At 46.5% G+C, this 16,429-nt stretch overlaps 1 protein-coding gene across 1 annotated transcript; it reads right to left on the reverse strand.

Moving 5' to 3' along the window:
* Nucleotides 1–3,573: 3,573 nt before the first annotated feature.
* Nucleotides 3,574–15,936, reverse strand: ROGDI (rogdi atypical leucine zipper). The gene is made up of 11 exons (XM_031595439.2): nt 15,860–15,936; nt 14,743–14,814; nt 13,700–13,782; nt 12,468–12,522; nt 11,718–11,798; nt 9,383–9,478; nt 6,992–7,090; nt 6,390–6,503; nt 5,593–5,642; nt 4,952–5,078; nt 3,574–4,409 (listed from the first exon to the last, which is right to left on the reverse strand). Exons 1-11 carry the CDS (start codon nt 15,899–15,901, stop codon nt 4,368–4,370), a joined length of 861 nt encoding a protein of 286 aa, XP_031451299.1. The 5' UTR covers nt 15,902–15,936; the 3' UTR covers nt 3,574–4,367.
* Nucleotides 15,937–16,429: the final 493 nt, after the last annotated feature.

A 16,429-nucleotide genomic window follows, 5' to 3' on the forward strand; every position in this document is an offset into this window, starting at 1 on the left:
CCCCTGGTCCTGTCACCAGTGAGAACAGACCAGCCCTGCTCTGCTGTTGTCACCTTTCAGGTATTGGAAGAGAGCAGTCAGGTCTCCCCTCAGCCTCCTCTTCCCCAGACTAAACAGCCCCAGTTCCTTCAGTCTCTCCTCATAGGCCATATTCTCCAAGCCCCTCACAGCCTTGCTGCCCTTCTTTGGCCCTGCTCCAGCACCTCCACGTCCTTTCTGTATTGAGTTGCCCAAAACTGAACACAGTGCTCAAGGTGAGGCCTCACCAGTGCTGAGTACAGGGACAGGATGATTTCCCCAGTCCTGCTCACCACACCATTCCTGATCCAAGGCAGGATGCCATTGGCCTTCTTGGCCAGCTGGGCATTGCTGGCTCACATTCAGCCGCCCGTCCATCAGTACACCAAGGTCCCTTTCCATCAAGCAGCTTTCCAGCCACTCCTCCCCAAGCCTGTAGGGTTGCCTGGGGTTGTTGTGACCAGAGCTCTCAAGCCCCTCCACGCTAGACTCGCATCACCTTACTGCTGCACCTCTGGGGTGAATGTGGAACCTCCAGCATCCAGGAGACGGGCTGCAGGCAGAAAAGAAAAGGTTTGTTCTTCATGCTAAAGATTAGCACTGCTTCCCCTAGCATCATCCCCTTAACTGAGCACCCTACAGTCTCTGGTGGATTGGTATAGAAATTACCTTTACTTTTTGGTGATATTCTGCATACCTGTAAAGTGTGATCCCAAGATGGGCAGTGACCCTTTCTGCCGGTGCTCATGCAGAACAAGAAAGGTTCACTTCTGAACTGAGAACAGAAGACATGCTAAAATGCAGCCAAGGATGTACTTGTATGTAGTGGCACGGGGCTTTCTAATGGGAAACCAGGGATGTTAGGCAGCATTCTGAGCAGCTCACAGCAATGCCTGAGCAGGCTGGCATCAGCACAGATACTTTGAGTTTCACAAACAGCTCCGAAAAACCATGATTGCACCTGGTCAGCCTCGACTGGGCTCTGCTCAGAGCTGAGATGGTGCTGAGGGCACCAAGGGGGTCTGCTTATTGTGTGTCACTACTCAGTAGGCAAGACAGAAATAGATGCTTAGACTGAGACCGACATCAAATAAACTTCCTTAATTACTCGTAGTCTGTTTCTGCTCTACCATCAGCCTGCTGCAGTGCTGCTGTTACAAGCTGCCCAGTCAGGATCTTTTCAGGGTTGCCTGGTGACAGGACAAGGGGCAGTGGGCATGAAGTGGAACACAGGAAGTTCCATACGAAAATGAGGAAGAACTTATTTACTTTGAGGGTGACAGAGCTGTGGAACAGACTGCCCAGAGAGGTTGTGGTCTCCTTCTCTGCAGATATACAAAACCCACCTGGATTCTTTCCTGTGCAGCCCACTCTAGGGAACCTGCTCTAGCAGGATGGGGGAGGACTAGATAGACGATCTTCAGAGGTTTCTTCCAACCCCTACAGTTCTGTGATTATGTGAATTTTTTATTTTAGTTCAGGCAACTCTAGTTCTTTCTCCAATGGTGCTTAGAGCCTCAACAGCCGAGGCCCAAGGATCAGTGTCTTCTGTAGTTTCAGCATCAGCAGCACCCAGGCACAACTCAGCTGACAGACCCCTCAAAAGCAAGCAGCCACAGAATAAAGCAGCATACTTCTATCTCTATCAGAAAAACTGTAGATTAACTAAATATCCCCTGGCAAAATGGAAAAAAAAGGTGCCACCATGAAAGGTTTTGCTTATGAGAGCCACAGCTTCTCAGAAGGAAACTAAAAAAATAATCCAGGAGGCCACAAAAACTCTTCACAGAGAGGGCTGACAGTCTGATTACTGCATTCCACCTCAGCTGCACAGCAACACTCACGACTCACGTACCATTCAGAAGCTGCCAGCACTGTGGCACACACCTTGTGCTGACAAGGACTTGCTAAAACTGTAGCCCACACTACATTTGAGTTGCACTTGCAAAGACAGGGATGGGCTGCTGTTCGCTGTGCCATACCAACCTCACTGAGCTGCAAAAACTTTCTAACTTTTTCCTCTGCCCTCAGAGGGCAAGAGTGGAAAAGGAATGAGCTGTAAAGACCTTAATTGGTAGATCCTTGTTTTATCTTCCAAATCATGGGACATAAGCCCAGGGCACTGTGCCTGTTGAATTCCACTTATCTTGCTCCTATCTTGCTCTTCTGAATCATTAAACAAGGCAGTGTCCTCTGTATAGGAGCTACCCTGCTGCCTAGCAGCTCTCACAACACAGTCACTCTGCATCAGGGCTGGAAGCAGGACAGCTATTCACTCTGCACACTCCTGCCCTTCAGAACAGAAGGAGACTGTTTTCACTGGGAGGAAACAAACACACTGGATGGAGTGTTTTATCCCTGACAGCAGGAAGCACCGTTGGAGAAGATGTAGCAACACCGACAGCACTGCACACAGTAGTGTGAAATAAAAGAGAATCCTCCACCCACACACACAGAGGGTTAAAGAGAAGTTCAGACAGCTCCAGAGAGATTAACTATAAAAATACTCTAATTTGAGAAGCTGTTAGTGCTGAGCACACCTGTATAGCCACTCTCTAAGCAGAAAATAGTCTGGAACAGAGCAAGGACTGGTAAATACATATCCAGGGTCATGACCACAATTAGTTACATTACTAACTCCAGTCAATTAGCCTTGTATCTGCTATTGAATTAGCTCACCCAGGCCTCTCTACTCGCCACCTTTCACTACTGACACACACATTAATCAGTCACAGCCTGATATTCATTTATAGGAAGTGCTAATGCCTGCAACCTGCAATATTAACATGTTAGGCAAAGCACAGCCCTGGTGCCAAGTCCTCAGACAAGGGGCACAGACTCAATCCAGGATCCCAAGGGTCTCATTATGGAACAGAAAGGGAGGTTACAGACAAAAGAGAACAAACGCCCAGAGCAGAGATCCAAAGAGAAGAAAAAAATCAAAGTGACTTATCTCTAGTCTCCATTCTCGGAGTTGTTCAAAAACCATCTGAGCAACTGACTTCAAGTGGCTTTGCTTGAGCAGGAGAGTTGGATCAGATCGCCTACATTCCCTTTCAACCTTAGCCATTCTGTGATCACTCCTTTTAGAGCAGAGAGCTCTTGATACCATGAAAGCAACAAAATCCTGCATCCTGTCAAGATAGCCTCCCATGGCCCTGATGTCCTGTAGCCTGCTCTGCTTACCTCAGCACACATGTAGGCTCCTGGGTAAGGTCCTCCAGTGATGACACCCATCAGAAACACAGGCTGGAGAGGGTGAGTAGCTGCCAAGCAGGAGACAGGCAATGCTTCTCCAACATAGCCAGTCAGCTCCAACAGCCAACTCAATCCAGTCACAGTACATACAGCCACTTCAAAACATGACTGTCAAGGGAAGTTTGGAGAAGGGCTTTAAATAACACTCAGGTCAGATGACACTGGCTAAGAGCTACAGGCTCTTAGGCTCCATTCTCCAGGCAGTATCACAGCATGCACAACTAAAGCACTCACTTGAAAAAAAGGCACAGAACCTTTGGCAACCTTTATTCGCAGCAAAAACAACCCACGGGAGCATGGTATGTCTGAGGATCTTTATTTCACAGTTATCAACGTTTAGAGGGCTGAGTTACATAATATAGCATTCATAAATAGGCAGCAAATCATAGTAACAACATGGTACTCACTTTGAGTTTAATGACAGGATGTGAGACTGCACATCTGTGCTCAAGGTACCAAGGCAGCTCCAAAGGCTGGCAATGAAAATGAGATATCACACCTGGAAAAAAACCAAGTGGCCGGACTGGGGTTTAGGAAAAATAAATAACACAGATGATCACATTGATGCCAAGGAAAAAAGCTCAAATAGTAGTAAGTAAGAATATCTCCAAAGGGGAATCAGTAAGATTGGAGAGAAAAGCTGAGCTAGTCATAACTGCAGCTGGACCAACATGCCCTGCACATTTTGTGGTGTGTTAAGTGAGTCTAATTTCACCCCTTCCCAACCAGCTCATAATCCAGCATTTAGTGCTAGCACTGTGTGCAAATACAGTTACTGAAGGTGGTAGATCCACAGCTCCCCATCCCTTGTAAGGGACTGCTGTTTCATTATCAGAGGTTTGCAAAGCATAAACCACACAATGAAGACAGGTGGAAGCTCCCACCAACCATTGCTTGGTGCCCTGCTCGTGCATTATTCCCAGACAAGGCTACCAGACGTGTCTCCAGATCCATTGACCCTACCCTGAAGAGGACCACGAGGTAAGCGAATCACAGCACTCCTCACAGGCTGACCTGGACTCAACTGGCACACAGAAAACAAACAGGGAGACATTGGAAGTGCTTTAAGGGCTCGGACAATCCATAAGGAATTAATATGGCTTGTAGTTCCAGTAACTGGAGAAAACTGAGATCTGGAAAGCAAGAGAGAAAGCAGTTAAGCTCCTGAAATCCCTCGACCATAGAAGAATGAGCTTACGATAAGTGTGAAAAGATTGAGCTTTACAGTATTATCTGTGCTGCAGAAAGACAGATTTGCTGCTATTGTCACTGAAGAGGCTTAGAGCACACTGTTATTTGCCAAGGTAGCAGCCAGGTCAGCTGCAGAGCTGGAGGTGAAGTGAACTTTGTTCTACTGGAAACCAGCTTGCTGGACAGGTCTCCACATCTCCTCCCCCTGACACTGGCATTTCTTAACATCCAGCTCACGACTAACACAAAAACTTTGCCCTGTTCCTTTCCATCTAGCTCAGCAAACATCTGCCATGCTACATTTACCCCAGATGGCTGTCTGCTCAGCAGCAACAGCCAGCTCCTAGGCTCCAGAGCGCTGACTCACTGCTTGTTTTCAGTCTGTGTACCAGCTGTACAAAATATCTCATCAGATTTTTAGGATATCTGAGGTTCCCTCGAAATTCAGAGTTATAAAACAAAGCTCCTTCTCTAAGGCCATTACCTTGTCCTTCAATTGCTGGCAGAGCTGCAGTGAAACTGTGAAGAAGACAAGGGCATCATTTAACCATGGGACAACGCACTCCATTTTATGGACATGGCTGACTTCATACCGCTGGTTGCCGAACTCACTGGATAAGGTAAAAGAAGAGCACAGCTTCACACACAGCAGCACAGAACACAAAACTCAACTGTCCTCTATTCTCACAGAAGGAATCAGAATGTCTTCCACATTTAAAACAGCACCTGGCAAAGTTACAGAACACAAACTCTCCGTCTACCTCCAGCAGGACTCAGAATTAAGCACAGTTTAATAGGGTTCAGGTAGAAACATTACCACTTTCCAGAGAGGCACACTGCAGGAAATGCAGGTGGCCATACCAACACTCTGATGTTCTACTGGCTAATGACTCCGATCTCTTGCCAAACTCGTGACAATCTATGGGTAAGCTGAATCCTGAAAAGCCTTTCTCACAGTCATTAAAGAAACGCTATTACAGGTAGCTGTGCAATTACAGGTACAGCCACAGCAAATTACTCAGTTTAGTTTTTCCATTTAAGCAATCGAGAGCATCTGATCCATTTGGACCCTGCCCTCTGCATCCTCCTATCACTGTTACACAGCCTTGTAGCAACCGTACTTACAACATGGCTCCAGGGTTGTGCAGAATGGATCCTCCAGCAGGCTTGAAGTTCTAGGAGAAGGCAAAAGTAATTAGGATTGTGAGGCAGTAAAATATTTTGAAGACCTATAAGATGTGCAAATCAGTATCTTGACAAAAAAAAACACCTGCTGTATACGTCTGAATACTTTGTTCATATTGAGTCCATGCCACTTGATGCCATTTTGCTCCCTTAGAAGAACATTCTACACAGTGGCTGAGTCCAATTTAGCTCCAGATTATACAATCACAGAAATAAGTTCCCACTGAACAGAATATCCAGAAGAAGAGCAGAAAACTGATTTTAGGAAAAATATCTTTATGGAGGGACTATATTTCATTAACTGGAAGAGTTTAATTCTGTTTTTATGGGACATCAAGCTGACCCAAATGTACTATGTTAAGCAGAAAAATAACCACCAAAACCCCATTCAGAAAACCTAAGATGTGACTTCAGTATAAAATGCAATACTATAACTATGCCCTTCCAGAACTATGTAAAAGTTATCCAACTATACTGCAAGATAAAACACTGGCAAAAATAATTATGGCTTTCTCCAGAGCACTGTTATTTTCCTCTTGGCTAAAGAGCCACACCATGAGCTAGGTTTAGAGACAGTGTTTTGGCTGTAGTAGACCTAAATGCAGACACAATACCAGTCACCATGATTTCTACATTATCTTACGCTTATAACAGTGCACTATGTAACAGTGTGATCTCCTCACAGTAGGAGGGAAGGAGAGATAAATAAACAAGGCTGAAGAAATGGCAGGCATCACCTTGGTCGTGCTGGGCTGTAGCACATGGAGTTGGTAGACAGTCAGGCACAGCTTATTCAGGTTTATATAGAAATTCACAAGGATGTCTGGAGGCAGAGCAGGGCTGAACATTTTCTGGTGAGAAAATAAGTTGTTTTTTTAATCAGTGAACAGTCCATTATTTCTAACACTACAAAATCACTACCTTTTCTAAGCTGTACAGCAAATAGCCCATAGTGTGAGATATGACAAAAGAAACAGATTGAGCAGCATGCATGTAATGGTTGTTCCTCCTGCTGCAGTTGATCAGATGGTGTGGGCATGAGTGCTGGTGCCAAAAGAGGATGGAATAGTATTCATAAGAAGAAATCATCCCTGGACAAACTTCCTGGACAGGGAACACAACTTCTTCCTGAGAACCAGAGTCCTCACACCCCAAAAGATACAGAACAGACAAGAATTAAGAGCTCAGGGTCTGCACTTACTTCATCTCTCTCCCTTTCTCTCCCTGCCTAGGAGAGGCCTCAGAAATCCATTCCCACCAAAATGCAGCACAATATCCTGACCACTGTATGCTACCAAAGTATTTAGACTACCAAAGACTTAGACTACCACATACTTACTGTGAGACCACTGGAGGCAATTTCTGGTAGAGTCAGAGTGGCTGGAGTGGTGAGTCGATTCCGTGCTCTTGAGAGCTGTAACATCACAGCATCCATAAGCTGGAAAATGACAGTACAGTGCTGAGTGGAAAGCCAGGGACAGCTCTTGATAACATGCTGCAAAAGGCTGTAGGATTCTTCCAGTGTTACAACCACCCTCTTCCACTCAGGAATTCAGGGACTTAGGAAGATGTGGCTCCCACAAGGACTAGCAGACAAAAGAATGTGATTGGATACAGGCTGCTGGAAAAGGAGGTGTTGTGGTCTCTTATAAACTCAAGGCAACAAAGTATTTAGACTTTCCTCATAAATACCAATCAATCAGCAACAAATATGAGGTTTTGGCAATGGTTGAAATCGTAAAGCAAGACTCATACAGTGAAACAGCACCAGCTACAAAAGCTTAAAGTTGCATAAGTGCTGGGAGGAGATCAGGAAAGGCAAGGCACAGGTGGAGGTGAACTTGGCCAGAGTTGTGAAAACTAACAAGTATACAAGAACAACAAAGAAAGATAACTTGTTCTACCCCTCCTCGTCTTGACTGAGGTGACACAAGACAAAATGCAAGGTCCTGAACCCAGGTCAGGGTAACCCCAAACATGAATGCAGACTAGGCAATGAGTGCACTGAGAGCAATCCTGTGGAGAAGGACCTGGCATTATTGGTAGACAAAAAAACTGAAATTGAGCTGGTGCTCTGGGGCACCCAAAAGAAGAAGGATATGGATCTGTTGGACTGAGTCCATAGGAGGAAGCTCAGAGGACTGGAGCACCTCTCCAATGAAGGCAGGCTGAGAGAGTTGGGGCTGTTCGGCCTGGAGAATGCTCCAGGGAGCCCATATAGCAGCCTTCCTGTGCCTAAAGGAGGCCTAGAAGAAAGCTGGAGAGGGACTCTTTATCAAGAAGTGCAGCAATAACACAAGGGGTAATGGCTTTAAACTAAAGGTGGGTAGATCTGGATTAGATATCCAGAATAAATTCAATGCTATGAAAGTGGCAAGGCATCAGAAGAGGCTGCCCAGAAAAGCCGTGCATGCCCCATCCTTGAAAGTGCTCAAGGCCAGGCTGGATGGGGCTTTAAGCATCCTGGTCAAGTGGGAGGTGTAGACAACTGTGAGAAATAAGTGTTTAATGTCAGAGACTGAAGAGATAACAACTATTCATTATAAGAACGAGTAGAGAAGATGAGATCAATTACTGATGTCACAGAAGCATCCACAGCTCATCATAATCTCTTCTGAAGAGCAGGTATTCAAGAAAAACAGCAACCCATGTGCCAGTTTCTCTATTGGCCATTTAATGAGTACAAGAAGTACTGAATACCTCCTGACCCATTCATAACCCTGTAAGAGCTAGAGCACAGAATCAACTCATTGTGGGTCCAATTCTTCCTGAAACACCACAGTTCAAAGGTTCTATTCAGGCAGACTTCCTTTTTCAGGGAAGTGGAAGTAACATTTGCCTGCTGCAGAGTTATAGCTGCTAAAATGAAGGCATTTAAAATTTTGACTAATTTCTCCACTCTCCTTCCACTCAAAATTAAAAAGGATATTGATAATAAAACTGCATCTTCCCTATCAGCAGCCCTTGTGCATACATATAGCAACTAAAAAAATTTAGCTGAAATGTTTGATACCATTCTGAGTTCTACTGAGTGAAGCCCAACCTCTGGTCCAGAGATCATGCCCAGGCTGGGCTGTATCCCACACAATAGCTAGTCTGTATCACACAGGTATCATTAGCAGCAACTGGAAAAGTCATTTTCAAACCACCTCTAAATCCTGTTACCTTTTATTTGCTACAACTGCATCGTTTCTTCTCCTCACCTCAAGAGCACTGATTGACAGTGAAGAGCATGACTGATCTACTTCTTTAGAGGATAACACAGCCCTGAAACAAATTATCCAAAGAGGCCAAGAAGTCTCCTTCTCTGGAGATATTCAAATATTCAAAACCCACCTGGACACTTTCCTGTGCAACCTGTTGTAGGGAACCTGTTTTAGATGGGGGTTGGGAGATCTTCAGAAGTCCCATCCAACGCCTGTGATTCTGTGATAACTATATCACCCAAGAAAGGTTCTCTCACAACATCACTGCTGTGCAACCAGGCACTGACTGCTCAGATTACCATTCAGTGCGACTTATAACCTCGCTACTGATGCTAGATTGGTAATAGATTCATATCAAATATGAGGTCACATAGATACTCCTTGACACTTCCAGTACTAAGAGACAAGACAGTAATGTGCAGTAAGTATTCCCCCAAAAAAAGAAAAGAAAAAGCAAACAAACAGAGGGAAGAAACATGAGAAATATGCACACTCCAACTCAGCTAGAGTGCTTTTCTCCTCACCTTAAGAACCTCTGAGCCTGTCTTGAAGTGGTAGTTTACATCTCTGTTCATAAGGAGGTAAATTGCTTGGTTAACATGGTTTCTAGCATCCTGGATCTGCAAAGGTACAAATGTAGCAGCATTAAAGAAGCACTCTCTATAAAAAAAACACATTTCCCCATCTTGTTGTGAGTCATCTAAGAAAATGATGACTTCTCAAATGTTAAGGCCATTCTTCTATTACTACCAGATACTTGCCAACACAAATCTGCCATTGCTGTCCAAATACATTACTATACTGCTCACTGGACATAATAAACAGTCTAATAGCTACACCATGGATTGTCAGTAAAAATACTGCTGCTGCCCCAAAGGGACAGTGACATCAGACACTCCAACCACAACCATTCAAGCAGGAATTCTCACTGCTGATAGCATATGGTAGTTCAGTCTACCATCACGAATAATGATTTCTTCCTTAGAGCTAAAACAAATGACAAATGCAAAAGCCCTGTAGTCGCAGGGGGCTGAAGGTTATTTCCAGCCTCAAGAAAATGCCATTGTGCTGCTTGTGTGGAACTTGACCAAACACAGGAGACAGCCAGCCCAAATTTCTCTCACGTAAGACTGCTTGCAGCTGAGAGACAACTATCAGAGCAAGATCAGTAGGTGTACCCCAGTGTTTTCATGGGTGCAAAGACAAACCAGAGGAGGAGGAATACAGTTCTGGGAGAAAGTGATTTATATTTAGTTTCAGAGAGCACAAAAGAACTGAGGGGCAACTCAGAAGGAACAATAAATGAAATTAAAGGCCATATGAAAGTGTGGCTGCTGGAGATGGATGAAATAAGTTTGGGATATTTGTTGTTTGATACATCTGTGCTACTCCTGAGTATCACCAGATCCAAGCCCAAATTTGTAGAGGCCTCTCTGGTGTAGATCCAGGCACTGGTTCCTTCTTATCCTGGGCTCACAGATCAGACTCTTGCTCTTAGGCAGCACAAGGCATTGGAGGTTACAGAAAGGCAATATTATAAAATCCACTGACAGTTTGTACAGAGATTCTGTAGGCATTTGAACTATGACATCTCTAAAATGCCTCCACTTCCAGCCTTTGCATCTCCCAAGTGCTTCTGTGCACTAACAAACTCAGCAATACCAATAATGCCATTATAGGGACTTGCTTTATTTCTATTTCCCCTTGATTTTGCTCTCTTTTCTAGTCAAGTTCCCAAGTTCTGTGCATGCGCTTGTGTTCACCAAAACCAGACCTAAGCTGCTATTTCTTACCCATAACTTTACCCCACTTTGCACAGAAAAACAAGACTCCAACTGGCACCACATGCTAAGGGAAATACAGCACTTCAAGATCCTCAATTTTAGCCCAGACAGGACAAAGATCTCCACGTAATGACAGTAAATGCTTCTACACAGAAGTAGTCCACATCCACATTCCACACTTTAACAACAGTTCAGCATAATTTTCCCAAGTGAATAAAGGTGTTAGCTGGCAGAAGCCCATCTCCAAGACAGCCACACAACAGGACAGACTGCAGAGTGTTAGCACCAAAGTGCTTCCTTCTTTTAAGGCACAAACACAGTTTATCTACAATCCTGACTGGCTGAAACTCAAAACAAAGCACAGCTCAATTCAGCATCAACAACTCGAGCACACAATTTTCTAGATTTTTATAAAGTTACCAGGCAGAGCTTTCACTCTGTTGCCCAAACAGTCATTGCAAACTGCACTCCAGGACAAAATACACCAACCACGTAGAAACACCCAAGCCATGGCACAGGAAGGTACACAGCATACACTTTTCTTCAACCTTCTTCAACTACGACAAGTAACTGTGGGAAACCACACTTTCAAGATCAGGCTCTAGATAAGGTTCTGAAATCAAGTATCTCTTCAGTAAAACGGGGGGTAAGAGATTCAATATTGAAATCCTTAACTGAGGGAACGCAGCTATGCTACAAGGGCACAGTGTAGTGACAGCTGTTCTTAGTTAGCATTAAAAAATGCTTCTGTAAGACACTGAAAGCAAGTGACTGAACCAGCTCAAAACCTTTTAAGTTGCTCTCTGTCCTGCTTGCCTGGCCTTTAGATCCAGTTACATGCTGCACATACACTCTAAACACTCCTTTTAAAGGATTATGAGCTCTATATAAACAGCCTTCAGATTGGTGGTGTTTCAGGAACAAGCAGAATTCACTTCTTGCTCTCCTAGCACCGTAATTCAATTTAAACGTTTCCTCCCTTAGCTTTTACCACAACTTAGGATGGAATAGTCCTTACTGAAAGAAATGAGGCAGCAGATGCTGCAGAGGGGTAAACTTACAAAGTTAACAGTACCTGCTGCAGTTTCCATTGCTTGTCTTCCCGGAATGTAAAATGCAGGAGCTGATTACTTCTGGGCATCTTCAAATTAAGGTCCTTGAAGAAAGAAGCAAACACATCAGAGCAAGCAATCCCCACATGCAGAACATAGAGGCTGCCAATCCATTCTGCCTCTCACACCATCTTGGCAAGCTGCTAAAAGCTATTCCATCATGGTCAGAACATCAGTCCTTTTCCAAGATGTTAAAACCACAGATAAGCTGAAGGGAATTTAGCATATCAAAAACCAGGCAGGAAAAACCATCTCATCTCCAAAGTCTTCTCTCAAGAGAGTTTGAAATTACAACAATGCAAGTAGTAAAGGCAGAGAATCCCCATAAAAGCTGACTGCACCAACCACCATAGGAATTTTAGTACCAGTTGGTATGACTATCAACATATACCTCCATCAATTATGCTTCTTTCTTGCAGCCAAACAGGTAAGACTTTTGCAAAAAGTCCAAGTCTAAGGGTCTATATGGTCTAAACTACAACCAAAGACATCTCTTATCCACTGCCAGTTCAACTGGCATCAAGACTGCAGTGGTATGCCATTGAGGGGGAGGGCTCAAAATGCTGGATCTTGAAAAATTTCAACAGTCCTCGAAACATTAAGGATTTAAGGCCTATTAAGGAAGACAAAAAATACTTATTGATCACTTTTAAAACATAGCAACGAAGACCTCTCCCACATCTCTTTATGGTACAAAGTATGGATATACTCACAGCTTGACACAAGGCATCTCCTTGCAGTGTCAACACACCTTTTACTTGGTCCATGCTGAAATGAAAAGAATGAGAAGAAAATCTGGGTAACACAGGTCACAGGAGACAACAGACACCCACACACACTGCCAGCAGAGCACTGTCCCTCCCCAGGCCATGCAGCCAGCCACAGTTCCCTCCCTCTAAGGGTCAGCTACTGGGTGCAGGTGAACTCTACGAACACATCCAAATCCCCAGTTCTTGGTGTTCTGCCATACACTATGCACCACCACACCCTGCCTGCCCTACCTAAAACATCACGTTCTATTCCAAACAAGGTTTATTTCATGTGTCACCTATCAACACTTTGGTTGCTGTTGCAAACAAAAAAAGCTACCCCAAGCCCGTTCAAAGGTCCTGCAAGATGGCTCACACCTCCAGCAAACAGTGGGGGAGGACTGAGGTGCCTAGGCTGTAAAACTCAGTTTCTCCATACCTTACATATTAATGATTTGCACTTTTTAAGATCTACCTTGGAAAAACGAGGAATAAAAGCTAGGCTCATTTTAATGCTATAAGATCTGAAGACTGTGATTTTCAAAAACAAGACAGGAATGCTTCATCTTCCTTCGGTGTTCGCCATGCTGTCTCTAAGCAGCAAGGTACTCTGCTTTGCCCATGGCTTGTAACCCTGCCAAGGCGCAGACATTCAGACAGAGGACTATGCTGTAGATCAAAAAATGGACAGCTATTTCAGAATTACACTCCTGAAGGACCACATACAAAGCTCTGTTTGTTCTGTGTCAAGGAGATTTAGCATTGTTATCTTAGGGAGATTACAACAACGGTTAAGATTTATCCAAGGTCAGAGTCAGAGCAGGTCTTGTAGGTTCAGCTCACAGAGCCCAGAATCAAATGTCCCTTGGCAAGAACTGCTGACAGCAGTGCACTGATGCAGTACACCAGCACGTGGTCAGGGATCAATGACTGTATTACAGAGTCAGTAGGAAGCTGCAAAAATCCAGTCAAGCCAGCCCCTGAAACATGAATACAGACAGACTGCTAAAGTAACCTGCCATAAGGATTTATTTTTCCAAAAGGCAAAATCCCATACTGAATGAGGCCCCTTTACTTCAGCAGTGCCATGGGAACCGTTCCCAAAGACATTTGGGAGGCAGCATATCTTCACCACCAAAGGACAGAAAATGGCCCCACAAGGGGAGAATCACGGCCCCAGCAGTAACACCACTTACCCTGCCACACTCAGCACGAAGTTCTCCTGCTTGGCTGCTCCTTCTGAGCCCCCCGCTGGCAGGGCGAACCTGTGGGAGGCCTCCTGCCCCAGAGAGAGAGCAGTGAGTGCTGGAGCCCCCAGGCCTGGCCTGCCTCAGCCTGGGCACAGGGAGAGGCAGAACAATGCCAACAAGAGGCCTGGAGCAGTGCAGTCACTTCTGTGAGCCTCCAGCACCCTGCCCAGCAATCACAAGAGAACAGAGACATCCCCTGACTCTTGTCTGGGCACCAGCATGCCATGGCTCACCCCGGAGTCACAACAGAGCAGAGCCGTCCACTGTCAGAGTGCCACTTTGTGCGGCTTCATAGTCATGCCTGCAGGGCTCTCCCACAGCAACCCCCAGGGATCAGCCCTCCTGACTGGTTACACTGACCACTGACTGTCCTGGAGCCACACCTCATCTTTAAAACTAAGACATTCTTCAAAAGCAGTACAATATATACGGATACTGGAGGTCATCTTCACCCGCTACTGGGCCGTATGCCACATCACAACTAAAATCCTTGGGCATCCTCCTCCCATCATCCCCTCATATTTGCCCCTGCTCTTGCACCACCCACGACCCCCACCTGAGCAGGAGATGCTGGGGGAAAAGTGGGCTCAAACAGGGAGGAGCACGTGTGCAAGTTACTGCGTGAGCAGAAGCTTGCTAGCTAAAGATTAGTGTACTGCTTCCTGCCCTCACATGGCAGATTTCATGGAAGATTTAGATTCTCTATTCTGAAAACATTCATGCCCCAAACAATAGCCTGGGACACATGCCTGGCTGCTTCCACGTGTCCTTCCAGAGCATGGAGGATGCTCCATGTCAAGAACAGAGCATCCTCAGAGAGCACAGCTTCACTGCAAGTGTTCAAAACTAGACAGCAGGCAAACCTTTGGGACAGCACAATAAACACCTGATGGCTCTTTCTGTACACTCCCTACTGAGATTTCTCCTCACAGCAAAGAGCAAACAGGCAAACTCTCAGCACAGAGGTGCACGAAACACATTGCCTTTACCTTCAAAATATCCTGCAGCTGTTTCAAAACAGCATGGACCTCTTCCTGTAACAGCCATTTAAACTCTTCTTCCTACATTGCGGAAAGACAGCAGCAGAAGCATTAGAACTATTTGCCAAATGCTGGAAATAAACGTAATTGATATAAGAAAATGGTTGAAGTTGTAAGTAGACTGCAATGTGTGTTATCTTTGCATCACGTTATTAGGAGAAGAAAGATCTTTTTTCTGCTGGATGTGTTCAGAGGCGTTGTTCTCTACTGCTCCATCCCAGGCAAGTCAATTCTTCACATTCCCGCCCTGACTTTAATAAAACAGAATTTGCACAAATCACTGCAGCAATAATCACACCATTAAGAATCACAGAATCATTAAGGTCAGAAAAGACCTCCAGGCTCATCCCGTCCCACCATCCACCAACACTGCACCCCATGTCTGTCACTGCCACATCCCCAGTTCTACAACAGCTCCACGCACGGTGACTGCAGCGACTCCCGCAGCTCCCCGTGCAGCCCATCGCAGTGCCTCAGCACCCGTCCTGAGCAGCTTTTTTATCCAAGCTGAACGGCAACCCGAGGCCGTTCCCTCCCATCCCATAGCCGCTACACGACACAGGCAGGCTGAGAGCCGGGAGCCTGGAGAGCGCTGCACGGAGCCCACGTCAGCATTCCTGTGCCTGAAGGAGGCCTAGAAGAGAGCTGGAGGGGGATTCTTTATCAACGAGTGCAGCGATAACGCAGCGGGTAACGGGCAGCTCCGCTTCACGGCTCTCCTCCGGAAGCGCACGACGACTCAGGGCTCCGTGCTGTGGGAGCGGACACCTCCGCCCCCTGCAGCGATCTGCCATCGCGGTCCTCGCGGGCAGGGACCCCCAGCAGCCACCCCGCAGCTCGGGCACGCGCACAGCTCGGGCACGCGCACGGCAGCGGTCCTCACACGGCACTGCACTGCGCCCGCCCCGCAGCGACCAGGGGCAGCTCGGCCCCGTTAAAGCGCTTCGAAGGGGCGCCGCCGGGGCAGGACGGGAAGGGAATAAGCCCCGCAGTTTCACCCGCGGTGCCGCCCCGCCGCCGGTGGATTCGGTCATCGCGGCGGCTCCGAGCCCCCGCCCGCACTCACCAGCACCGCTCGCTCCGCCGAGCTCACCATGGCCGCCGCCATCCTACGGCCAGCCCCGCCCCCGCCTCCCCCATTGGTTGTCTACTCCTCCTCCAGCCCTGCCCCCGCCGCGCTCTATTGGCTATCGATCTGCATCCAGTCCCGCCCCATACTCCCTATTGGCCATCGCTCCACAAGGAACCCTCTCCCTCCCTCCCCTATTGGCTGCCACCTCGCGCCCAGCCCCTTCCCTCTCTTATTGGCTGCCATCCCTCTCCTAGTCCCGCCCCCCGCTGGACTGAGGCGCGGACGTGACGCGGGCAGGGCGGGGCCGGGCCATGGCGCCCGCAGGGCTGTGCCGTGCTGCAGCCGCCAGCAGCATTTGGGATGGTGGGAGCAGCGCTCCCCCTTCTCCAGCGCTGACGTAGCAGCGGGACAGGCTGTAAAAACGGCCACAACAACGTCGTGTTACCAAGAAAGGTTTTATTCTTTTTGCCAGTAGCTTTGTTAATTGCACAAAAAATCTTTTTGATTTGCCATTTAAACATCTTCACACATCCTATTCTGAATGACAAATGTTAATTAAAAACA

This window comes from Phasianus colchicus, chromosome 16 (genome assembly GCF_987193195.1).
Source record: "Phasianus colchicus chromosome 16, bPhaCol1.hap1.1, whole genome shotgun sequence".
Lineage (NCBI taxonomy): Eukaryota > Metazoa > Chordata > Aves > Galliformes > Phasianidae > Phasianus > Phasianus colchicus.